Raw genomic sequence first — 27508 nt, forward strand, 5'->3', positions numbered from 1 at the left:
GTAAAAATTATTGCGGGCACGCATCGGAGTAGAGCCAATGTGCTGAGTGGAGAAGCTGGAGGAAATTACCTGTAGGAAGCTCCTCAGCAGAGATCAAGTGATACCCAGATTCAGTGACCGTCTCCATGGAATGATTCCGCACCTGATGCCACTTCTGATCCTGCAAAGACATTACCGTGCCTTAAATCGTTGACTCCAAAGTCAAAGTCGTTGATTGAATGCCTTTTAATTGTTGTGGTTTTTTTGGCTTAGAAATAAAGAAAATGACTCGCGGGTTTCTTTGCGAATGAATTCTACGTTCCCGTTGTGCTTAAAAGATCATCAACACTTAGTGGATATAATATAAGAAGTAATACAACGAAAAATCTCAAATTGATAAACTTGTAACAAATTTATTCAAAATTAATTTTTTTACAAATGCTAGTCATGACATGTAGGATAGCCAACGTTTACTCAGCAATTTCTGGTTTAAATTGATCGAATACCAATGTGAAAATATTCATAAACTAAAAGGTTCAAAATTGAATTGATATCAATGAAATATGTTTGAGAATTTTTTGGTGTTTTTATCTCGAGTTAGTCCCTAAACTATATGTAAATATTCAATGTTATCTCTGAATTTGAATTAATTGAATGACAACATTGAATATATATATGGTAAAGACAACATTGAATATTTTCATACAGTTTAAAAACTAAATTGACCATACATTAAAAAAGTTCAGGAACACATTACAAATCAAAAAGTTTAGAGATGGCATTATACATTGGGCTAAAGTTCAATGACTAAATTGAATAAATTTAAAGTTTATATAGATCACATTGCACATTAAGCCAAAGCTCATGAGATCATTTGTAGGGAAAATTATCAAAAAGTCTTAAACCTATTTCACTTATGCATATTCAATCATAAACCTTTTAAATTGAATCTTAAATCTTTTCACATTTTATCAATTGAGTTTATTTAGCTAATTTTGATTCAAGAAAGCTAACGTGGATATTTAATGATATTTCAATAAAAAAGAAAAAAAAATAAAAGAATATAAAAAAATTCAAAATGTTATAAAAATATTATTATAAATGTCTAGGTCAGTACCCACCAATGCCACGTATAATGAATTTAAAAAAGGTTGTTTTCATAAGTTCTAGAATGCCCAAATCTCTTATATTAGTGTCATCTACATTATTCATTTTTCTTATTGACAAACTTAATGAGTGCCCATTTTTATTTAATCAAATGATGCCCCCACAAAATGGGCTTTTTCAATCGTATGCAGCCTCTCAAGAGGCTGATAGCTGGCGTTTGCTAGTTATATAATGAAATCTGAAAGAGAGAAATTTTAATTCCCTGAACTCTGCAGGTGGATTCGACCTAGAATTTCAAACTCAGTAAGCATTCCGAGCAAGGGAAAGGAAATAAAGGTTGGATTAACAGGGGAAAGAGAAACATTCGTTAGGTAGGTTCAAGAAATTCTTTTATCAGTATCATCTGTCAAACAGGGCTGATTTTATGAAGAATCCCTATTAGCCCGTTTGCCGTGATATCGGTGCATGAAAATATATTTGTCTTCATTGAAAACACTGGAAGTTGTTAAAGTCGCTAAGAAAAATGACCTTACCTCATAAAAAGTAAAAAAATTATTTTAGTCATATCACGTAACTACAAGAAGTTACATTTAAAATTTAATTGTGGCATATGCTGCAAAGAAAATTATATGGATCGTCACGATAATTCAAAATGCTTTAACCGCTCATGTATACTACAACTTAAAATTATGCTTTGATTAGCTGTTGTAAGTGATCATCTGCATGATTCAACCCCCTTAATCTCCATCGATTTTCATATGCACAAGCTTCCAAGCCGGATGGGTTAAAAGTCTAAAAATGATGACACCAACACAACCCACAGTTAGCCAATTGTCCTCTCAGAATCCATCCAGTGGTCACGTCCAAGGGAATATGAGAGCCTCTCCATATATCTTCAGCGACCTCCTCCTTTTTCTTTTCCTTTCTAACCAAGGCGCCAAAGCCCTCATCCTTCTCCTCCCTTCTCATCGTCTGCCTCCCCCGTCAACCTTTTGGCGGCGCTGCTTGTCCGAAGCACTACCCCAGGAGGGCGAAGGTAAGGGCCGAAGATGGCGATGCGAATCATCAAGGAGGTAATGACAATACTGATGCAGTTGATTTGGAAGGTGGTGCAGCCTGAGGAATTGAAGCTCGGAGACAATATCTACACATATGCATTATATGGCCTATACAGCCATCATGGTGAGTTCCCTTCGCTTGCTGCTGTTGCATTGGTATCTTTCTCTCCTCTTCTTCTTCCTTTTCTCCTTATTCCCTCCATGGCTTGAAAGATTTGTTTCTGTAATAAAATTTCGCCTTTCAACCCTCACTCGATGTTGTTGATTTGTAGAAGATTTCACGCTACAACCATGTTGATTTCTTGCTATTTGAATTGGCAATTCAATACTCATCACTTGGTATTGCATTAGTATCTTTCTCTATGTCAGGTTAATAGATTACGATCGGCCATCGAATTTCATGATTGGCTTGTGAGCCTACTTACTGACCTCACTATTTCTCCCAAAGCCAAAACTTAATTAAACTATGGAATGATAAAAGTCAGTCTCCATTTTTTATCTTCCAGAGTTTTTCTTTGGTAAGAATATTCAAATATATATATTTGATCTTCCAGAGTTCCTCTTAATGTAACTAAAAAATTATAATGCTCATTTACTTATCATTAAAATTTAATAAAGCTCAATCTGAGATTTTGGTCGAACCACTACCAATTGTTCTAAAAATTTAAGCTATTTAATAAATGCGTAATTTATTATTTAAATATTCAAACACTCCCTCTCATCTTTAATTTGATATTTTTATCTAGTACTAAATATGGAAATATATAATTGGGAAGACAAATAGGGGCCTGAGATATTCGAATTTAAGATCTCTAACTCGATATTATGTAAGATTTTGATGAAATCACTGCTAATTATTTAAAAACTTAAATTATTAGATAAATAAATGATTTATCATTTAAATTTTCCAATGCTCAATTTATTTATTATCCATACTTTTTTTTTCCTTATTCTAAAACTACCATATTACTAAAAGTTCTTCAAACTGTAAATCCAGTTTGACCGAGACGTTTGGATCCATGCATGCCAATGTGTAGCCACTTTCTAATGATTTCCTCATTGGTTTTTATCAAAGTAAGTCCTTATCAAACATTTTCACCTCCTGATATCTGAAGAAAAAGATCGTATAATTTGCCGAGTGAAAATAATATTATCAGCCTCGTCAATAGCGAATCGTGACTGTGGTGTTAGCTGGGTTCACTTCTATGTGGAGGAAGCCCAATGATTTGCAAGCTCAAAAAGGACTTAAGTCCATATGATAAGTTATTTGAAGAAATAGGGTTTCTCACTATCTATATAAAGTAATAGCAACAAAAGGAAATAGTAACAAGAGAAAAAAAGAAAGCAGAAAATCTGGGATTTAGAGCAATATCTAATTTATATCAAGCTGGCATCGGATGTCGATTCATGGTCCAATTGAGCTTAAATTTTGTCAACATGTTCATGGCGCAATTTTCTCGAATCTGAACGGTTTGATTTTCGTTTGAAGCTCCATACATCAGGTTTCTCGTGGATTGATCAAAACCTACGTTTTTTGGTCAGATTTATCCTTGATCTCTTGTGAAATTCATGTGTATTACCAAAAATTATATTCTTGAGGCGTTTGCTACTACGTACCTCTAGTATTTGCTAGAGAAGAATATTGTTCACCCAATTTTGTTGGGATAAAGTACACTAATGGTACCATAAGTTGTATATAGCACTCACTTTGGTGCCAAAAGTTTACACTGAATCACTTAAGTGCCAAATCATAGAAAAAACAATTACTTTGGTGCCACCGGCGAGAAATTCCGGCCAAAATGATTACGTGGCTTTATATTTTTTAAAAAAAATTGATAAACCCTTTAAACGACGTCGTTTTCTGTCCTACTTAAGAAAACGACGTTGTTTTGCCGTCCTATGTGGATGGCTTAGGAAAAACGACGCCGTATAGCTCATTTGTGATTGAAATTAGGTTTTTTTTTTTTTTTTTTTGTTCATCCTCACCAACCTAGCTTGCTCAGCCACCGTCGCTCAGCCACCGCCGCTTGGCCAAGAAGTGATGGGAAAATAGGAGGCGAGGGCGGAGGAGGAGGAAGAAGGGGGATTGAAGGTGCAGAGAGAGAGGAAAGACGAGGAGTGTGAGGGAAACAAGGAGGGCGCAGATGAAGATGGTGGATTGGGCTCTGTTCAAAGAGTGGCTAGTGCTGGTGTTGTTCTTTGGGGAAGAAGACGCCGCCACTATGGCTTCTCTCTCTCTACTGGTGTTGTTCTTTGAGGAAGAAGACGACATCGCCATGGCTTCTCTCTCTCTCTGCTGGTGTTGTTCTTCGGAGAAGAAGATGATGCCGCCATGGCTTCTCTCTCTCTTTGCTGGTGTTGTTCTTCGGGGAAGAAGACAACGCCGCCATGGCCTCTCTCTCTCTCAATTTGCGGATTTAGGGTTTTGACTTGGGGTTTAAGACACCAAACGACGTCGTTTGATGGTTTACACACTGACTAGACTCTCCGGCGAGCCACATCAGTATAAGAAATTAATTTTTTTTTAAAAAGGCCACGTCGGATTTCCGGCAGTTCAGATCAGCGTTGGCATTAAAGTGAGCGTTTTTCAAATTTTTTGGCACTTAAGTGATTCGACGGAAACTTTTGGCACCAAAATGAGCGCCGTACACAACTTATGGTACCATTAGTGTACTTATCCCCAATTTTGTTGATAGTGAAGAATTTCGAGTGAACTTCAGTCCCGTGATTTTTTATCTCCTCACATCAAGGAGGTTTTCGACGTAAAAAATCGTCTTGTGTTCATATGCTTGGTAATTATTTTACTCTACTATATTGATTCCTATTAGGTTTATACAAGATGGGACATTATTTTATTCCACTACGTTAATTCAATATTGTTCGAACTGTTACTATTCTCCCATCATAGTGGTATCAGAGCATTTGGTTATTGCTTGATTTTTTTGTCTTGTGTTAAACAATGGAAACGAATACGAGTAGAATTGTTACATTGAATGGTTCGAATTATCATATTTGGAAAGGGAAGATGGAAGATCTTTTATACGTGAGAGATTTTTATTTGCCCATATTTGCCGAGGAGAAACTAGAGAATAAAACTGATGCTGAATGGTCTATATTTCATCGTCAAGTATGTGGTTATATTAGGTAGTGAGTGGATGATAATGTTTTGAATCATATTATTGAGGAAACGTATGCACGCAGTTTATGGGATAAGCTCAAATAGTTATATACTCGAAAGACTGAGAATAATAAGTTATTTTTTATAAAACAGATGATAGCTCTGAGATATCAAGATAGTACTTATTTGATTGTTCATTTAAATTCTTTTCAAGAAATTATAAATTAGTCGGCTGCGATGGGAATCAAGTTTGATGATGAGATACAAGCACTATAGTTGCTTGATACTTTGCCGGACTCTTGGGAGATGTTCCGAACATTTTTGTCTAATTCTGCCCCAGATGGTACAATTATTATGGATTTAGCCAAGAGCAGTATTTTGAATGAAGAGATGAGAAGGAAGACACAAGGATCATCCTCTTCACATTCTAATACCTTGGTTGTTGAGAAAAGGGGAAGAAGTGAGTCTCGAGATCCGAGAAATAGAGATAAAAGTCAAGATAAAAGCAGATGTAAGTATAATAAATTTGCTAATGTTAAGTGTCATTATTGTCATCAAAAGGGACATATTTAGAGGTTTTGTCGTCAATTAAAAAATGAGAAAAAAAGGAGAAAAGTAAATAGAAGAAAAGTGATAATGACAATGATGACAATCGTGTTGCTACACTTAAAGAAGACTTACTCATTATTTTTTATAGTAATGTGGTGAATTTTGTATCTCATGAGACCAATTGGGTAATTGATAGTGGTGCATCCATTCATGCTACGTCTCGTAGAGATTTCTTTATATCATACAGGTCAGGTGACTTCGGATCTGTGAAAATGAAAAACAATGGACTATCTCAAGCTATAGGCATCGGCGATGTGTGCCTAGAAACCAGCAATGGCATAAGGTTAGTATTGAATAATGTTAAATATATACTTGATATCCGCTTGAATTTGATTTCTACAAGCAAATTGGATGATGAGGGGTATTACAACACCTTCAGTAATGGTTAATAGAAGCTCACCAAAGGTTTTTTTTTTGTAGCTAGAGGTGAAAAATATTCTTCATTGTACATTATGCAGGCAAAGTTGTCCACAGACAAAATTAATGCGATAGACAGCGAAGAAGCAACTGAATTATGGCATAAGAGGCTCAGTGACATTAGTGAGAATGGTTTGTCAATATTGGCCAAGAATAAGCTCATTTCAAGATTAAAAAGTTCAGCGCTAAAGAAATGTGCTCTCTGTTTAGCAGGAAAACATAAAAGAGTTGCATTTAAAAGCTCTCCTCCTTCAAAAAAGTCAGATATACTGGATTTAGTGCATTCTGATATTTGCAGTCCTATGAAAACAAAATCACTTGGTGGCTCTCTTTATTTTGTTACCTTCATAGATGATTTTTCAAGGAAAATTTGGATTCATACCTTGAAAACTAAAGATCAAGTGTTAGATGCTTTTAAGCAATTTCAGGCTTCAGTTTAGAGACAGACTGGAAAGAAATTGAAATGCATCAAATTGATAATGGGGGAGAGTATATTGGACCTTTTGATGAATATTGCAGATAACAAGATATTTGACATCAAAAATCACCTCCCAAGACGCCTCAGTTAAATGGTTTAGCTGAGAGAATGAACAAAATACTAGTTGAAAACGTAAGATGCTTACTTTCATAGTCAAAGCTACATGGATCCTTTTAGGGTGAGGATTTAAGTACAGTTGTGCATGTATTAAATCTTACTCCATGCGTTCCTTTAGAGTTTGATGTTCCTAATAGAGTTTGGACATGCAAAGATGTTTCTTATGATTATTTGTGTGTCTTTGGATGCAAAGCATTTGTACATATTCTCAAAGATAAGAGATCTAAACTTGATGTGAAAACACGACAGTGCATATTTATTGGCTATGGATAGGATATACTTGGTTACAAATTTTATGATCCGGTTGAAAAGAAAATTGTAAGAAGCAGAGACGTGTTTATGGAAGATCAAACAATAGAGGATATTGAGAAAGCAGATATGATTTCAGCAACACAAGTTTAGTGATAATTTAGTTGATTTGGATCCAGTTCCTCTTACAAATATTCCTACACAGGTTGATAAAGAGCAGCAGGAAGTCAATGTTCCAAATAACACACATGTTCCTGAACATATTGAAACAGATAATAATATTCCTGAACCAGAGGCTCAATTAGATGTTCCACTGGATGTTCAAGTCTAGAGATCTGTTAGAGACCGACGACCTTCCACCAGGAATTCTGAAGATGAGTATGTATTATTGACTAATGTAGGTGAATTAGAGTGTTATGCAGAAGCAATAAAAGATGAGTACAAAAGCAATTGGTTTGATGCTATGCGAGATGAAATGCAGTCACTTTATGATAATCATACTTTTGAGTTGGTGAAGTTACCTAAAGGTAAAAGGGCTTTAAAGAACAAGTGGGTATATAGATTGAAGCAAGATGAACATACTTCACAACCACGGTACAAAGCTAGATTGGTTGTTAAGGGATTCGGTCAGAGAAAGGGTATTGACTTTGATGATATATTTTCTCCGGCAGTGAAAATGTCTTCTATCCGTATGGTACTAGGCTTGGCAGCTAGCCTAGATTTGGAAATTGAGCAAATGAATGTTAAAACAGCCTTCCTACATGGTGACTTGGAGGAAGAGATATACATGGAACAACATGAGGGTTTTAAAGTGAAAGGAAAATAGGATTATGTGTGCAAATTGAAGAAAAGTCTCTATGGCCTAAACCAAGTACCGAGGCAGTGGTATAAAAAGTTTGCGTTAGTTATGACATAACAGGGCTATAAGAAGATTTCCTCGGATAACTGTGTGGTTGTCCAAAAATTTTATGATGATGACTTTATTACTCTTGTTTTATGTTGATGATATGCTGATTGTTGGCAGGAATGCTTAAAGAATTGAGTTATTGAAGAAACAATTGAGCAAGTCTTTTGTCATGAAAGACTTGGGCTCGGCAAAGCAGATTCTTGGTATTAGAATTACCTGAGACAGAAAAGCTAAGAAGTTATTTTTATCGCAAGAGAAATATATCGAGAAGATCCTTCAAAAATTTTACATGACAAGGCTAAAGTGGTTAGTACTCCTTTTGCTGCCCACTTTAAGTTAAATATGAAGCAAAGTCCTACGACTAATAAAGAGAAGAAAGATATGGAAAGTGTTCCATATGCCTCAGTTGTAGGAAGTTTAATGTATGCGATGGTATGTACACGCCCAGACTTGGCGCACGCAGTTGACATTGTTAGTTGCTATTTGTTAAATCCAAGCAGAGAGCACTGGAATGCAGTGAAGTGGATTACGAGGTACCTTCGAGGAACTTCAAATATGAAACTCAGTTTTGGGACCAGGAAACTTAAGTTAGTTGGATACACAGATTCCGACTTGGCAGGAGATATTGATACTCGTAAATCTACTTCTAGTTATTTGATTTCTTTTGCGGGTGGAGCTATATCATGGAAGTCAAGATTGCAGAAGTGTGTTGCACATTCTACAACCGAAATTGAATTTATTGCAGTGACTGAAACTAGTAAAGAGATGCTATGGATGAAGAAATTCTTAGAAGAACTTGGGTTCAAGCAAAAGAAGTATGCGCTATTTGTGATAATCAAAGCGCAATTCATCTTGGTAAGAATTCATCTTTTCATTCTAGATCAAAACATATTGATGTTATATATCATTGGATAAGAGATGTTATAGATAAAAAGTTGTTGGAACTTGAGAAAATTCATACGGATCATAATGGCTCTAATATGATGACGAAGACTCTACCAAGAGAGAATCTTGAACATTGTCAATTGATAGCAGGGATGGTGAATCCCTCCACATTGTCGTGAGGGGGAGATTTGTTAGATGGGTTCACTCTTATGTGGAGGAAGCCCAATAAGTTGCAAGCCCAAAAAGGACTTGAGCCCATATGATATTATATGGAGAAATAGGGTTTCTCACTATCTATATAAAGTAGTAGCCACAAAAGGAAATAGTAACAAAAGAAAAAGAGAAAGCAAAAAATCTGGGATTTTGGGCAATATCTAATTTATATCAAGTTGGCATCGGAGGTCGATTCATGGTCCGATTGAGCTGAAATTTTGTCAACATATTCGTGGCGTAACTTTCTTGAATTTGAACTGTTTAATTTTCATTTGAAGCTCCATACATCAGGTTTCTCATGGATTGATCAAAACCTACGTTTTTTATCAGATTTATCCTTGATCTCTTGTGAAATTCATGTGTATTGCCAAGAATTATGTTATTGAAGTGTTTGCTGCTATGTACCTCTAGTATTTGCTAGAAAAGAACATTGTTCACCCAATTTTGTTGATAGTAAAGAATTTCAAGTGGACTCCAATCCCGTGGTTTTTTATCTCCTCACATCAATGAGGTTTTCCATGTAAAAAATCATCTTATGTTCGCGTGCTTGGTATTTATTTTACTCTACTATATCGATTCCTATTAGGTTTACACAAGATGAGAGATTATTTTATTCCGCTGCATTGATTCGATATTGTTCGAATTGTTACTGTTCTCCCATCATCTCATGGATCTAAATCTAGGTCGCAGGCCAAGTGATGTGATGCACTGTGTCTTATACCAGTATTACTTTTTATCATTCGTTTTACTATTGACAAATTAAACGGGTGGTGCCGCGGTTCATTTAATTAGTTGATGCCCAGCGCAAGAAAATCTTGTGCGCACGTGAGTGCTTTCCACACCGACTCGCTCGTTCACCTACTACCCATGGCCACACGCAAAATCGCTCGTTAACTTTTCATGATTTGGGGGATGGACGCTAGGGAAGCTTCATGGAAGGCGGACGAGCGGACGGAGCCTTTGAATTTTTCCATCCGTCGTTGTTACATTCTCGAGCCTCGGTTACCACGACAGGTTGGATTCCAATTCCCTCATCTCCGCATGTGAATTTTTCCATCCGTCGATGTTATATTCTGGAGCCTTTGAATTTTCCTAACGCTACCGACCCAAAAAAAAAAAAATTCTAACGCTCGATGGGTCCTCCATATCCGGAATCATCGTGCACAAATTCAACGCCAGATGGGGAGAAGTCCAAGACGATGACGCAGGGCACCTCTCATCATCGACTCATTGCCCTGCACCTCAGTCCCCCGCCCGTCCTCTCCGACTCGAGGCCCTCCCCAACTCGGAGGGGCGTCTGATTCCAGCGTGGCTACTGAGCGACACGTGTCGCCCGGTGAATGGACTTGGAGGAAGCCACGCTGGAGTCAGAGTTGCGCCTAATATTTTCTCCATTCTCACCCACTTCTCCCACTTCTTTTCCTCTCTCTTCAGCCATCTCTCTCTCTCTCACACACTTGACACATACAAACTTGAAAAACCTCAGAAAATAACCTCATCGCCATCGCCCACTCTCCCCGCAGTTCATTCTCATTTGCTTCTACCTCTTCCCTTCCTCTCCCTCTCTTGTGCCATCTCTCTCTCACACACAACTTGAAGAAACCTCATGCAATAACCTCGTCACCATCGCCCACTCTCCCCCTCACGCACTTCTTCCTCTTCCTTTCGTTTCTCTTCGGCCACCTCTCCCCCAGAGAGCGACACACACTTGAAGAACCTTCACACAATAACCTTAACGCCATCGCCAACTCTCTCTTCTGCGGACACCATCTCTCTTAGTCTCTCCCACGCTTGAGGAACCCCCTTACAGTAACCTCATCGGCATCGCCCACTCCAACCCTAGTTCATTCTATCTCACTATTTCCTTCTCCTTTGCTCTCGTTTCCGTCGACGCCATCTCTCTCACACCCACGAACGCTTGCAGCACCCTCATACGATAACCTCGTCGTTGTTGCCCAATCTGCCCCACTTCATTCCCACTCACTTCTTCCTCTTCCTTTCCTCTCTTGAGTGGACCTTATTCATCATCCCTGTCATCGACCTTTTGGCAGCACAGGTGATCATTTTAGCTTCCTCACCTGAGTATTCTTGTTCTTCTCTTCACTGCACTAATTATATTTAGTTTCGGGAGATTTTTTGCCGGTAAATCAGCTCAAGCACAAGTCCAATAGAGACAAAGGGCCACAAGAGAAAATGGTGATGACGATCATCAACAAGATATTGACGATATTGATGCAGTTGATGTGGAAAGTGGAGAGACCTGAGGATCTCAAACTTGGGGATCACGTTTATAGATACGGATGGTATGGATTATACAGCCATCATGGTGAGTCCTCGTCATCTTCCTGATTTTGCACTAGTCCTTTTCTTTCCTCCTCCTTTTCTGGCGGATCTTTTTGCTCTTTGGCCGATCAGTTTACACTGATCAACTCCATTTCCAAAAATTCCTAGAAGCCTCAGCATAAAGTAAAATATTTCTAGCTGATGGTTCATCGAAATTGAAGCCACCAGAGAATAAATGACTTCAAAGATGTGTGGCCAAATGAGATTCCGATTAATCGTAGGAAATGTCACCTGCCTGTTCATCTTCGTGTCATCCTCTTCAACCCTACCCTTCCTCCTCTTCCCATGATTTCTGTGGCCAGAAAAAACGCGTGAAAAGTTCTACTAACAATTCAAATCTGATTTCGCCGACTCTCTGCCAAGCCGAACTTAAACACTTCCCCTCAGTCCAGAATGAATGATAAAATCAATTCCCACTCTCGAAGAGTCCTCGGACGAGCGGTAGCTAAACTGAGGTCATCTTTCTGAGTCTTATCAGTGTTGAGTTTAATCCACCGGCACGGTTTCACTCTCCTCTCATTTCCTTTTCTTTTATTTCAAGGAAATTCATATCTGAGTTCAGTCAACATGCCATCTCGCCAGAGGAAAAGGCATGATAGGTTCCGATAACTCTACGGAAACCCTGGATTCTTGATGGTGAGAGAGAGAGAGAGAGAGAGAGAGAGAGATTTACCTGGATTTTGATTTGACACCCAAAACTATGAAAAGTCAATTCTCTATCTCTTTTTATTTTTTGGACAAAGACCCATGTTTATATAATATAGATAACGGAAGAAGGATACTAAAAATGCTATAAGTTATATATGACACTCATTTTAGTGTCAATTTTTTTTTTTTTTGTAATCACTTAAATGTCATTTTTTTAAAAGAAAATATTATTTTAACTGCCAACTTTGATCTGAGTCATCGGTAATCCGATGTTGCTATATTTTATTAATTTCTCTATCTTACGTGGCTCATCGATGTACCTGGTCAGCATATAACCTCTAAATGATGTCGTATAGCAAGTTAAAAAGTTATTACTTCAGTGTTAGTCGTTGTAACAAAATGACCACTTCAGTGCAATCGTTATTAAAAAATAATCACTTTAGTGCCCATCTTAATGAAAAAGTGATCACTTCAATACAAAAAGAAATGCCACCTCAAATAAAAATTTTAATTATAAGTGTCACATAACTTCTCCAACCGGAATTTCTCATCAAAAGCACTTACATGATCATTTTTTTTCTGATTTTGGCACTTAAATAAGCTAGCGAAAACTTTTGGCACTAATGTGAGCATCTTACACAACTTACGGCACTTCTAGTGTCCTTCTTCCCATAGATAACCATCTTTGGAATTTGGTTTTATGAGTTTTTTCAGTAACTTAGGATTGATAAATTCTGTTAAAATCAGAATTATTGTTCAACTTATTACAGCCGATTGCCTATTATAAAGGAAAGTGACTCTGTGGTTCAAAAGGCGCTCTTATTCTCTAGGAATAATGGTGCCAATATCTTAGCATTGCCCTTTGGAGAATGACCGTAATTAATTTTGCAGGTCAAGACTATAATTAATTATTTATAGCAAGGATGCAGAACAGAAGTAAGCATAGAAAATGATGCTCACTTAATTTATTTCGACCGTAGCATGTGCTCTTTCGGACCTTCACTTTTGTAGATAGATAATACGAATGGAGTCCTTTTCAACTTCACATCAAGATTAAGAACGAGAGATCTGGACTAGTCAACGAGATTAATAGCAAAACGGTCAGCAAGCAGCTCTAAAGTCCAAACTGTCTTTAAAATAGTAGTTTTTCCTCTCTTTTTTTAATTTTTTTTATGCTGTCCTCGCTTTTTGTGCTTTTTGTGCGTGGAAATTTGGTGTCTTTTCTTAAGTAATGGAGAGAAAATTCTAGAAGACATTTCATATCTATGTAACGTGCCAAACCAAAGATTAGGAATTCATTCAGATTTCTAATCCAAAATCGGCCTACACATCCAGTTAAAGAAAGAAGCTAGTGAATATTCATTGTACATTCCGGCTTTTGTGTCAAAATTGTCCCTCTAGAGTTTCCTTTTTTAAGTTTTCCATTTTGAACTAAATTTGATTCTTTAATAGTTTGCATGTACATATTACAGGAATTTACGTCGGCGAAGGCTATGTGATTCATTTCACCCGAACAGAGAGCCAAAAAACCATATTTCCTTCACTTTTCAAGACTAGCTACAAGCAAGAAGTTTCGTCTTCTTGCCCAAAATGTGGATACCAAGAGAGCATCGATGGTGGGGTTGTCAAAACTTGTCTCAATTGTTTTCAACGGGACGGCAAAAAACTCCGATCCCTTCACCGATATGAATATGGGTGGCCACTACTAAGGTTTAAGTTTGCAAGGCGAGGAACTTGCACCATGTTGCTCTATACCAAATTGCCCCATGAAGTTGTCAATAAAGCCAGCGAGCTTCACACAGATAATTCGTTTGGCGATCACAATCTTATAAACAACAACTGTGAGCATTTTGCCACATATTGCCGGATCGACTACCGTGCAAGCGAACAAGCGGCATTTTTCTGTGAATGCGTGGGGAAAATTAAGGAAGTCAAAGAATGGATCGTGAAGAAGTTGCTGCAGAGAAATTGAACTTGAGTGGTCCAACCTTTTGCCAATGTTGTATTTCTCTGTCTGTCTATTGTTTTAGAAAATAAAAGTGTGCCCTACTCAGCTTATTTGTGTATGGACATGTTTATGTAAATATATAAATATATATTTATCTAATGTCATTATGTTCAACGTCTAAAAATATGATCATAGCCAATGACATTGGTTCCGTCGCAACCCACCCCCCCCCTCAGGCGCACCGCCCCTTTTCTCTCTTCCACGCGTCTCGCGTCTCGCACATTACACGTATTTTGATGCTTGTTCCATTCCCATTAGATTTTCCAAGAATTAAAGTTGTTAGCTTGTCCTTGTCTTACATACGCAGCTCTCTTTCCCTCTCTGTCTCTCACCGTCATCGCTGCATAGTGTTTTTCAATAAAGGGTACGTGTACTGCATCCCAAAGAACAGTCGAAACCCAACATGTATGAAATGGTCTAAATCGCGCGCCCATTGACATTATCATGAATGTTTTTTTTTTCCTTTTTGGCGGCCCCCCGCTGCCCGGGGGAGGGGGTGGGGGAGGAGAGAGAACAAAGACAAAAAGAAGCAGTGCTAGATGGGCCCACCAATGAGTGAACAACGTGGTGAATTGTAAAAGAAGGATGACCTCACCAACCTCAAGGATGATGTCACCATCTAGAACCCACCTTAGGCATCGCTTTTCATGATTTTGGAGCACCATCTGTCTGGAAAAGAGACATCTTGCGAAAACCGATGGCCCTTGTTAAAGTGGTTGCCCAAGGAAAAAACTCATCGTAAAAAAGTTATTTTTTTAGTGATATCACGAAATTACGAAGAATCATTTTGAGATAGTCTAGATAAAGAAATACATGAATAGTCACGGAAATTCGAAATTGATAACATGATAGAATACAATCAGTTTTTAGCACTTCAATACTTGAGATCGAATATGTATTAACGGTCGAGTGGGAGTGCATACAATTCAATAGGATCAAGCTTTTCCAAGTGGATGCGAATGATATTGGACCAATTAATAATGGTAAAAATTATTTTATATTGTTTTCTTGTCTTTGGTATCATTAGGGTTTCAAAGATATTTGTTTATTTTGATTTACAATTTTTTAGCTCAGGTTAGGATTGTCTTATTTGGGTTTTATAGTTGTCTATTTCCTAGTTTGAACATATTATCTTTGGGGTTTTGTAGCTATTGACATTGCTTTGAAAGTTCATGTACGAGGACTCCCACTTTCCATCGCTCCTTTCTTCCATCTTTTAAAAATACCGTTGAAAGTTGAAACCCAAGATTCTTAGTGGGAGAGAGAGTGAGAGAGATAGATTTTCACGGCCCACTTTGACTTTACATGCAAGCTGCCTTAAATAGGGATGTGTCTTAAAAAAGCACCGACACTCTTTAAAAGTCTTCATTATGTCGGACACTCTTCGACACTCAGTCAACACGTGTCGAAAAATCCAATACTTAGTCAACTTTTTCGACACTCTCCTACACTCGAGCTAGGGATTTCAACATGCGAGTTTCTAATTCTAATACGCGATATCAACTTTAAAAAATTTTAATAAATGATGGGTCAAAATGTATATATATATATAAGAAAATAATAAATATAATAAATGAGGAAAGAAGAAAATTTTAATTTTCTCTCATCTTTTGACTCTCACTTCCCATGATACGAAATTCACACGCCAAGTTTTTTTCTCTTTCTTTCCGATATGTCTAACAGGTGAATCTAAGATGTGAATTGCTTGTTTTTCTTCTCCAAATTTTATGGATTATTGGAATACAGTTGAATTTGTTAAATTGAAACAAAGAATGATATTAATAAATGATAAATTAATATTTTTAGTTTAAATTCATTCTAGACTTTTTTTATTATTTATTTATTTATGAATTTGAATCAAATTAATTTGATCGAAATAATCATAAAAATGATAATTTATTGTGTATATATAAAAATATACATTTAATATACAACGGTCAAAATTCTCTATTTTTTTAGAAACGACGTGTTGCGTTATGTTGCGTGCCAATGCTACTTAGGATGTGTCGTGGATCCTTGGCGGTGTACCTTGCAAAACAATGAAATCCTAAAAACACTAACGCCTCCTCAACGTCCACCTGTAATGGGGGGTTAAAATCAAACCGCGGCACGATCAACTTTTTCTGCATGCTCGGTCACGAGTCACAATTAAAATACTTGAAATGGTTTAATTGTTCGTGCAACTAATCATGGTGTTTTTAAATTCACAAAAAAAAAAAAAATTTGAGAACAAGATAGGGCATAAATCGTGGCATAACATAAGGTTTGGCCATGACATCGGAGATTAAAAAGGAATTTTTTTTTTTTATCATCCGTACCGACAAAGATTGGAGATCATTTCGTTGTCCATATTATAGTGGATTTTTTTATAGCATGGATGAATAACGAATACTAACATATAGGAAATATGAAATTAAGTTTTTGTCCATGAAATTTCTCTCATTATTGAACAGAGAAAACACGAAGAGCAAATGGGTGGTAAATTAGGAAGCACTGATACTCTCCAAGAGCCTTCATGTCGTGTCGGACATTCCAAAATGTATTCAACATTCTCCAATACTCAACACATGTCGAAAAACCTGACACCTAATTAATTTTCCCGACACTCTCCAACATTCAAGTTGGAATTTTGATATTTGAGTTTTTTAGAGTGATTTCGAAATGTGAGGTCAATTTAAAAAAAAAAATCAATAAATAATGGGTCAAAATGTATATATATATGAAAAAATATATAATAATAATAAAATGGAAAAAAAACCTAATCTTTTATTCTCTTCGACTCTTGCTTTCAATGATACATAATTCATCCCTTAAGTTTTTTTGTTTTTTTATCTTCACTTCGACACGTCTAACAAGTAAGTCCAAAATGTGAATTGCTTGTTTTTTTCTCTGAATTTTATGGATTATTAGAATGAAGTTAAATTTGTCAAATCGAAATAATAAATATTAATAAATATTTTATTAATATTTTTAGTATAAACTCATTCTAGACTTTTTATTTATTTATTTATTTATTTATTTGTGATTTTTTTTTTTCGGTCAGTATTTGTGAGTTTGAATCAAATTAATAATGATAGTTTATTATGTACATACAAAAATATACATTTAATACATAACGTGTCTCAACGTATTAGAATTATCTTATTCTTTTTTTTATAAATGATATGTCGGTATGTCGTGTCATGTCGTGTCATGTCATGTCGTGTCGCATGTTAGTTTCCATGCCACTTAGATGGTAAGAAGGGGCTAAGACTTCCTCTTTATGTAACTAATTATCTATCTCCTTTTTATTTTCTTCTACTAAAACCGCCAGATCACTCAAAGTTCATTTCACATCCCTCCTGTTTCTCATATTTTAATTTAGGATTCGTATCTTGTGAAGTAACAGTGACTTATCTTAAGTACTTTTTGAAGACTTTTGTCGGATGCAAAAATTGAGAAGGCTTTGAAGATGTAAGATATACTGATAAGTTCAATGGAGAACTAGTGAACGCGCATGGGAGCAACTAGCCTATACCAAGCCTTGATTTCGGTGACAAACGTGAGTTTGTTATTTTTTTCCACCACGTCCTGAAGTTAATCTAATTGTTATTAGAGGTCCAAGGCCGCAAACCCATTTTGTGAACCTTGCAGAACGGGTGACTCATTTGTCAACAAAATGTTTTTCTATGGAGAAACGCTTATGTACTCTCAAATAGGACATCTCCATCCATTTAGATCAATTTTTGAAGAGAGATGATTGAGGGACAATATTTAATCTACTGTGAAAATAACAATTTTTTTGGATAAAAAATCAAACAATAAGTAATTATAAATTGTTATAGGTCCACTCTTTCAAAAATTTATAGCTCATAACAAGTTATTATTCTCACAATAGTCCAAACATTGTCATGCCGGCAAAACTTGTTTTCAAAAGTCCTATACTATAATATTAATATAGGACCTTTCTTTCGACCACATCGATGAACTCGATACTTCCTGATTGGTTTAGGGGGATGGGAATGCTATACTCCCATTGCACCTAAAAAGCTCTCCTCTACCTATGCACTAAAGACTGTTTTTGAATTGAGAAAAATATATAATTCAATTACGAGACTTGTAATCGTAGATTGCACTTGAATGTATTCCTTGACATCTTAAACTTATGGGATAAGTGAGTTTGTCTTGCAAGTGACATAATACCTAAAAGTAAGTCATGTGATAGAGTAATGAGTTCTCAACAGTCCCTTTATTCACATCCATATATCTATTGTATCTAACATGTGAGACTCACCCAAACACACTTTGGTGATCTACTACTTAAGTTAACCCTGATTAAATTTTTGCACCAATTCGAGATTCATATGGATAATTATGACTGCTCGTTACTAAATTCCATTAACCCCTATGCCTGTTCAAAAATTTCTATTCACTACATATATATACACCCATTCTTATTGATTTCTTTACATCCATATTCTTATTGCAATTAGAAAAGCCTTTTAGCGGAAACGATGGGTAAACTCGGTCCCCGTTACAAGCCCATTTGCACGTAAAGAACTCCAAATCCAACCCAAATATCTATTTCACAAAAGCCAACTAGAAAAGCCTAAACGCAGGAATACCCAGTTTCACTCTTTTCCGAACCCCGAATGCGATGCTCACCCAAAGCTCAATTTGTTAGTGACCAAAACCATTTAAGCAAACAGATCGTGACCCATTTTCCAAGACCTCGTCTTGCCGTTAATCCATCTTGCCCCGGCAAGGAGAGCATATGGATTTGGGGGGACCGGGCCGGGCCCTTTGCCATCGACAGCCGAGGTCTTGTGTTCGATTCCTTCCATGAGTGATGGGTAAGCGAATTTGTGTGTGAAGAGTTTGGGACGATGGACGAGTTTTCTGATGGGGGTATATACAAGGTGGTGGGTTGGCTTTGAAGGGCCGATGTTGGGAGGTTGGGGAATTGCTAGTACTTAAAAAAATTTAAAGTCCATTTGTTTCATTATAAACAGCATTCATCATAACACGAGTCAAGTCAACAAAGGGCTCTAAAATATGTTAAGCATGTGTGTTAAGGAAAATGAAGTTCGTTTTTCCGAACATTGATCATATATGCTACAAGAAAAGGCTTGCGTATCCAAATATGCAATCTCTTAAATTTTGCATATGAGGAATCGAGCATGAATATAATTTCTTTTTTCTAATAGGTCTTGTTAATGAATGCTCTTGATTCATTAACCATATTAAATGAGCAAATGTACTTTTTTTTTGTTAGTCATATTTTATTCCTACTCTACACTCACTCTCAAACTTTTGCCCTGCCTCGTGCAGGGTGTGGGAGTCGAAACCCACTCTTGAAACTTACGCGTCCCCACCCCATCCCCTCTTGAGAAGGTGGGGATTTGAACCCCTCACCTCCCCCTTCCATGATGGAAGGATGGCCACTGGGGCGAATCTCAGTGGTTGAGCAAATGTACTAGACGCGTTGATTACTTATACCGCTAAAAACTTATTTAGATTTACAATCCTTTTGGGCAAAATTGGCCCACATGCCGAGTCCAAAATAGAAATTTGTGATTATTTCTAGCCAGTTTCAAAGTTTGCGCATAATCATCCCTAATCAAAAGTTCATCTTTATTCATTTGGAATTAAAATTTGATTCTTTATGTATGACAGGAATCTACGTTGGCAAGGGCTACATGATTTATTTCACCAAAACACAAAGCATTGTTGTAGTAACTAGAGTTTTGAGAGGAAATGCTACATCCGCACTTCTATGAATTATGTACTCAACGGCCAGATACTTCGTCGGACGCCATTAGAACAAAATTCTTCCAAGGACACTGAGGGCCTGTTTGGCAACTTGCCCAACAGTGCCAAATTCTGATTTTTTATTCCCAGAATCAGTTTGGGACGAGAATCGCGTTTGGTAAACTTTTTTGTTCCCGGGAACAAATTTGTTCCTGGGAACGATTTTGGACAAGATTTGAGAATCAAAAAAAATTTGATTCTACGTCCGAGAATCAGAAAAAGAATCAAAACGGTAAAACCCTTGTTCTTCTCTTTCAACATCTCGGTTGCCGTTCGCCATCGACCGCCGCCGTCCGCCGCCACCCGCCGCCGCCCGCCGGTCGCCGGAGGCTCGCCAGGCCAGGGCGAGGTCTGGCGAGCTCGCCAGAGGCAAGCCCAGCCCCGGCGAGGCCGACTGCCAGGCCGCCCGATCTGGCGAGGCCGAGCCTCGGCGGGGCGGGCGAGCCTCGCCCGGTTGCGAGGGCTCGACCGACGAAGGCCGACCACCGAGGGCCGGCGACGCTCCGGTGAGCCGGCCAAATGAAGAAGAAGAAGAATAGGAAAAAAGGGGAAAAAAGAAAAAAAAAAAAAAAAAAAAAAAAGAAAAGAAAAATGTAAAAAAGTAAAGAAATTATTTAAAATTTATTTAAAAATCAAAATAAATTAATTTGCAACGTAATCAATTAATATGGTACCAAACACAATTCTATTCCGTAATAAAAATTTTGAACGATTCTGCTTACCAAACGCATTTTTTACTCGGGATCGGTTCCCGGGAATGAAATAAAAATAATCATTTCTAGTCGAATCGGCTCCTGGGAACGAATCGTTACCAAACGCGCCCGAGTTATGGGGTATGTATATCTTTAATCAGATGCACCGACCCTTGTTTCCCCTGTGTTGTGAATTTCTGAATAGTTAAAGCTCCTTTTGATGTCAAAGTGAGAGGCTAACGAAATCGGTGGGCTTTTTGGCTAACATGATTGGAGCGTGACATCGATTGTCGATTTCAACCTCTGGATTGCCGAAGCTCAAGAGCGTATCTTGAAAGTTGGGTTGCCTATGGTGTCCTCATGGTTACAAGTCCCTGGCTTCTTTCCTCGTTTGGCTTTTGACCGTCGAGAAGTCCTGCCTCTCAGATCCATCAAGAATTAGGTGTCTTCCCTGTAAATTATTATCCCTTGTACGTCTCCTTTCAGTGAATCCATTGAACATTCGTCGTTTCCCAGTTCCCACTTCGCACCAACAAACACCTTTAAAGATAACATCTAACAACAAACTTGACCGTTTTTCTTGAGGATACTTTCTTCCCCAATCATAATGTGAAATGCAAGTATTCTAGATTCCCGACGATGAGGGAAAGGCTCGATATATCCAGGATCGGTCGAAGGACGCCTCCTGATCGGCCTTTGGAAAAAGCCTTTGGTTTGCCATCTCATCTGCAAGTTATCGGAGGACATCCTTTTTTTTTTTCATTATGCTTGGCATCAGATGATCTGTTGAAGCCATGGTAGGTCTGGAACGGCAATGATACTGTTAGAAGATATGTGACATTCCTTTGGAAGATTTGGATTTGATTTGATTATGTGTATATCAATTAAAGATTAGATTTAGATTTAGATTGATACATAGAATTCTTTATTTCCATTAATTGTACAAACCTAGCTCTATATCTTTAGGATCTGTACAGTTTACAAACAAAATGAGGAAATATAGAAAATCTCCGTTCCTCTTTCCTTCACCTTCGCTTTCTTTCATGGTATCAGAGCCTCTAGGCTTCTAATTTGCTTCCACCTTGTCCTTCTGCTAGAAAGATCTTCAACCTATAGAAAAGAGGTTGCATTCGGCATTAGAGTCAGTACTCAAAGGAATTTTTTTTTACTTACCATGGTCTCCCCGCAAGCCAGCATCTCTACCACCGGCAACCCACCAACTAGAGAAACAACGCCTCAAGATTCGTAGGCTGAACATCACCCCACGACACTCCTAGTTGTGGATCAGCAGACTCAACTTCAACCTATACAGTGGCGACCCACGCAAACTCAGCTCAACTTGGGGCAACCCTTGGCAAGCCAACCTTACGAGTGGATTCCATATCCACTCTATTTTGGGCCAAGCCCAAATTCTTCATCATTTGCATATGTGGACCACCAGAGCTACATCCAAGCCAATGGGGGCCAACCAACCTCGAATGGGGCAAGCCCAGCCATCGGATCGGAGCAGATGAGCAGATCAAGAGAGCCGGGTATGGGAACAAATCCCTACCCAGGGTTTTTATCATACGAGTTATCCAATCAAGTTGAGTGAATCAAGTCAAGGAACGAATACCTACCCGAACTTCGCGCCCGGCTTTCTACCGTTTCTAGCGGCGGCGCTCGCCAGACGACCAGAGCTCGGCGATCCACTGTTCGTTTCCACTGCCGACAGGCCAGAATTGCAGCTAATCAGCCAGTAGCTGACCGGGCTAGAAAACTATACAAGATGGTCGCAGGAATTCCGGCGCGCCCTAGCAACCAAAGACAAAGATGGTTTCCTCGACGGAACCATTCCAATTCCCGTGGATGAACGCCTAGCTTGACTCTGGAGGAAGAGCAACCGCCTGGTTCCAACCTGCATCAACAATTGCGTCTCCTCAAAGGTCGCAGCCAGACTCCCACCAACGGAAGATGCAAAAAACATTTGGGAGAATATCAAGGAAATGTACATGAAGCTGGACCAGGCAAAAAATTTACCTAATGCAGGAGCTCAGTGAATTAAAGCAAGGAAACATGACGGTCACAGTATTTTTCAACAGGCTCTTGTCACTGTGGAACAACCTCGAAGCGGCCAAGGAGAAGCTTGAGGGACCAGAATCCACACTCAAACAATACAGATCCATCAAAGCTAAGGAGAAAGCTACATGCTTTCTCCTCATTTTGAATGAAACGTACATCGACTTTCGCTCACAAATCCTCGCCATGGATCCCATGCTGCCGATTGGACGGATTTTTCAATTGGTTGTACAGGAGGAGAGTCAGCGACTCGCGACGCAAGACCACACTAGGAGCAGCGAGAGTGTCGCACTCGCAGCCCACGGAGATCAGCGAGACGTGGCCGCTAGGGCCTTGTTTAGTAACCATCCAAACAGGGCCAAATTCTGATTCTTTGTTCCCGGAATCAGTTTCGGCCTAGAATCGCGTTTGGTAAAATTTTTGTTCTCGGGAACAGATTGGGAATAGAATCAAGAACCAAAAAAGTTGATTCTTGTTCCGAGAACGAATTTGAAAATCAAAATCAAGAAATTTTCTTCTTCCCCTTCGGCCAATCTCGCGACCGCCGTCCACCACCGCCCGCCACCATATGCCGTTTGCCGCCGCCATCCACCGCCGCCGCCGGTCCGGCGAGCTCGCGGAGGCAAGCCCGGCAACCGGCGAGGCTCGGCCTCCCAGATTTTGCGAGGTCGAGCCTCGCCGGGCCGGGGGCTAGGCAAGCCTCGCGACACCCGGGCCCCACCGAGGCCATGCGAGGCTTGCGGGCCGGGCTGGCATGAGGCTCGCCCGAGCCTCCCGACACCCCGGCCCACCGGTGGCCAGCGAGGCTCGCCCAACCTCCATCGGCGAGGCTTGCCCGGCCCCGCCGGGGCTCGGCCTCGCCCAACCCCGATGCGAGGCCGAGGCCACCATGCGGGGCCGGGCGAGCCTCGCCCGGCTACCGGCGAGGCTCGGCCGATGAGGGCCGGCGACGCTCCGGTGAGATCGCCGACCGAAGAAGAAGAAGAAGAAGATGAGAAAAAGAAAAGAAAAAGGAAAAAAAAAAAAAAAAAAAAAAAAAGAAAATGAAAAGAAAAAAAAAAAAAAAAGAAAAAAAAAAGGAAAATGAAAAAAAAAAATGAAAAAATGAAAAGAAAAAAAAAAGAAAAAAGTAAAAAAATTACTTAAAAATTAAAATAAATTGATTTGGAACAAATTAATGAACACGGTACCAAACGCAATTCTATTCCGAATCGGAAATTTTGAACAAGTTACAAACGGCTTAAAATGCTTAGAATCGCTTCAGGAACAGAATCAAAAAGAATCGGTTCGATCAAAATCTACTCCCGGAACGAATCGTTACCAAACGCGCCCTAGGACTCAAACCCTAAATTGAGAGAGAGAGAGAGAGAGAGAGAGAGAGAGGCGAGCAAAATTAGGGTTCACGAAGGAGGAGCCGATACTCCTTAAAACGGACCGGATGGACGGTCCCGGATGGGTTGCGAGGGTTGGACGGCTCGCAAGTCTTCAATCTTTCGGTTGGATCCAACGGCGGACAGGAGCCCACGCTTAAAGGATCGGAAGACCAGATCTTTGATATGCTTAAAGGGATGGACGGCCAGATCTTTGCCACGTCATCAAGAAATTTTAGAAGAAATTTTAAAGGCAAGAGTAAATTATTTTGTGATTATTGCAAACGTACTAATCACTCAATTGACAATTGCTAGAAATTGCATGGAAAGCCTGGTGAAAAGGAGAAAAAAATTTCAGCAGCTTACCAAGTTACTGGACCAACCGGTAAAAAAATTGACCAGCCTATCTTATATAGTCAGTATCATCAACTGATGCAGGCACTTCAATAAAAAGAATACCTCAAACAAAAGAGCGAGTTTCTCAGGTATTACACATTGCTTGATTAACTCAATATCCAGAAAGGCGTGGATAATTGATTCAAGGACAAGCAATCATATTATATGTGGCAGGGGATTTTTCTCAAGTTTAAATGATAGATTGAATTTCCCTATTTCTGTGCAATTGCCCAATGGAGACATTACTCATGTCAATGAGACAAGGACAGTCAATCTCAGTTCACATATTACTCTTAGAAATGTTCTCTATGTCCCAAAATTCCAAATTAATCTGATTTCTATGTCAAAAGATTGTCAAGAAAATTCATGCCGAGTCGTTTTCAATGTTAACATGTGTTTCTTTCAAGACCTTTCGACTGGAAAACTGATGGGTTTAGGTAATCTCTTAGAATGCCTTCTTCTTTTTTTGGAATAGTTTCTCAAGTAATTTCAATTTTCCTTGCAATTTTTTGAATAAGTCATCATTGTGTAACTTGACTACTAATGATAGAAATTCTATTATGCATTTGAGATTGGGTCACAGTGCCTCCTTTCCATTTCCACAATGTCCTATATGTTCTCTTGCTAAACAATCTCGTGCGCCCTTTCCGTCTAGTAACTCCCGAACTAGTGAGATCTTTTCCTTGATTCATGTGGATATATGGGGACCTTACCACACAATAAATCATGATGGGTCTCGATATTTTCTCACCATAGTAGATGATTATTCTCGTGCGACCTGGATTTTCTTGATGCAGTCTAAGAATCAGGCTTATTCTCATTTAAAAAGTTTTCTCGCACTATCAAAGAATTAGTTCGGCAAATCCATTCAGCGGTGATAATGGAAGAGAATTCTTCAACCATGATTGCTCTCTATTATTTACTACACATGGCATACAACATGAGAGCTCCTGTGCCTATTCCCCACAACAAAATGGCGTGGTAGAACGAAAACATCATCTATTGGAAGTTACACAAGCCTGGAAGTTCCAAGCATCAGTTCCAGACGATTATTGGGGAGATTGTTTGGTCACAGCTGCTTACTTAATCAACCGTATGCCAACTCGGACACTTAAAGGGAAAACTCCATTTGAGTTATTATTCCGAAAGAAACCAGAGCTATAGCATCTCAAGGTCTTCGGATGTCTTTGTTATGTTGCAACAGTGGGACCTAGAGACAAACTAAGTCCACGTGTCGGGCGATGCATTTTCATGGGATATCCTAATTTGAAGAAAGGGTATCGGGTTCTTGACATTTCCACAAAGGAATTTCTGGTAAGTCGTGATGTCATCTTTCATGAGGACACTTTTCCTTTTTCTGAGCAGACAACTCTAGATGAAAATACAGGGATGATAACTTCTCCCCGTGGTGTCTTACCTGATGATGCAATGCCTCAAGGTCCTACCTATATACCAATAGCAAAATCAAGGCATATTCCTCCCACTAATTCATTTCTTCCAGCACCAACATCAACACCCGCTGAGAGGCCCAACTGCTCAGAAGATATTTTGGAATCAAGACTCAAAGATCCTAATGGTATTGAGGAAGGTCAGCACATTGAGTCGCCACCTCCCAATGAGACAAATACGGAAGTCACTCATCCACGGCAATCCGGTCGCACCACACGACCCCCCACTTGGACTAAAGACTATATCTATGCAACTCACCACTCTGTAGGTACTCAGTATCCAGTCTCATCATATATTTCCTTTCATAGATTATCACAGGAACATAGATGTTGTATTAGTCGCCTATCAAAAGAACATGAGCCATCTGGTTATGATGAGACATCTATTGACCCAAAATGGCAACAGGCCATGAAGGCAGAACTTCAGGCACTAATTGACAACAAAACATGGGATCTTGTCCCACTCCCATCTGATCGCAAGCCAATTGGCTACAAATAGGTCTACAAGATAAAATATCGTGCTGATAGTTCCATTGAACAATACAAGGCACGGTTGGTTGCAAAAGGATTCACCCAAAATGAAGGTTTTGACTACCACGAGACATTCTCTCCGGTTGCCACCGATGTCACAATTCGTTCATTTTTTATTGTTGTCGCCATTAATGATTAGAGTCTACATCAAATGGATGTGCACAATGCTTTCTTGCACGGCGATCTTGATGAAGAAATTTATATGGATATTCCTCAAGGCTTACAAAGACAATGGGAGAATAGAGTATGTCGTCTCTGTAAATCCTTTTACGAATTGAAGCAAGCCTCCAGACAATGGTATGCCAAGTTTGCAAATGCCCTTACAACAGCAGGCTTCCAATAGTCTAAACATGACTATGCTTTACTCACACGGACTAAAGGTATGTCATCCATTTATTTGATGATATATGTTGATGACATACTTGTTATGGGAAATGATAAGGCTGCCATAGAAAATTTCAAGGATTATTTACATGCTACCTTTCACATTAAAGACTTAGGAGCACCTAAATGTTTCCTTGGAATTGAAATTGCTCAATCTAATCAAGGGATTTCCCTTAGTCAGCGAAAATTTGTCTTAAAAATCATATTAGAAGCAGGCTTATTGAGATGCAGACCAGTTGTGATTCCCATTGAGCATAACACTAAGTTGACTACTGTAGAATACGATAAGGGTACATCACAAAACGATGATCCCATACTCAGAGATCCATCAAGGTATCAAAGGCTTGTCGAGAAGCTCATATACCTGACCATGACTAGACCTGATATCTCCTATGCAGTACAGACACTTAGCCAGTTCATGCACAGTCCAAAGCAATCTCATTTGGAAGCTGCATTAAAGCTTGTGAAGTATTTGAAGAAATGTCCAGGACTGGGAATACTTTTATCCAAACGATGTGACATGAAGATGAAGGCATACTTTGATGCTGATTATGCTACATGTCCCACTAGTCGAAGATCGGTCACTGGATATTGCATCAAATTAGGAGATTCACTCCTCTCATGGAAGACCAAGAAGCAGCCTACTGTATCTTTGTCTTCGGCCGAAGCAAAGTATCGAGCCATGGCCAAAACCACTTGTTAG

General features: G+C 38.9%; 1 protein-coding gene across 1 annotated transcript; it reads left to right on the forward strand.

The window, feature by feature from the left end:
- Nucleotides 1-2135: 2135 nt before the first annotated feature.
- LOC120287427 lies at nucleotides 2136-27508 on the forward strand. Its single transcript, XM_039300218.1, has 4 exons — nucleotides 2136-2268; nucleotides 25647-25756; nucleotides 25808-26030; nucleotides 27084-27508. Exons 1-4 carry the CDS (start codon nucleotides 2136-2138, stop codon nucleotides 27506-27508), a joined length of 891 nt encoding a protein of 296 aa, XP_039156152.1.

Source organism: Eucalyptus grandis, chromosome 8, assembly GCF_016545825.1.
Source record: "Eucalyptus grandis isolate ANBG69807.140 chromosome 8, ASM1654582v1, whole genome shotgun sequence".
NCBI classification, from domain to species: domain Eukaryota; kingdom Viridiplantae; phylum Streptophyta; class Magnoliopsida; order Myrtales; family Myrtaceae; genus Eucalyptus; species Eucalyptus grandis.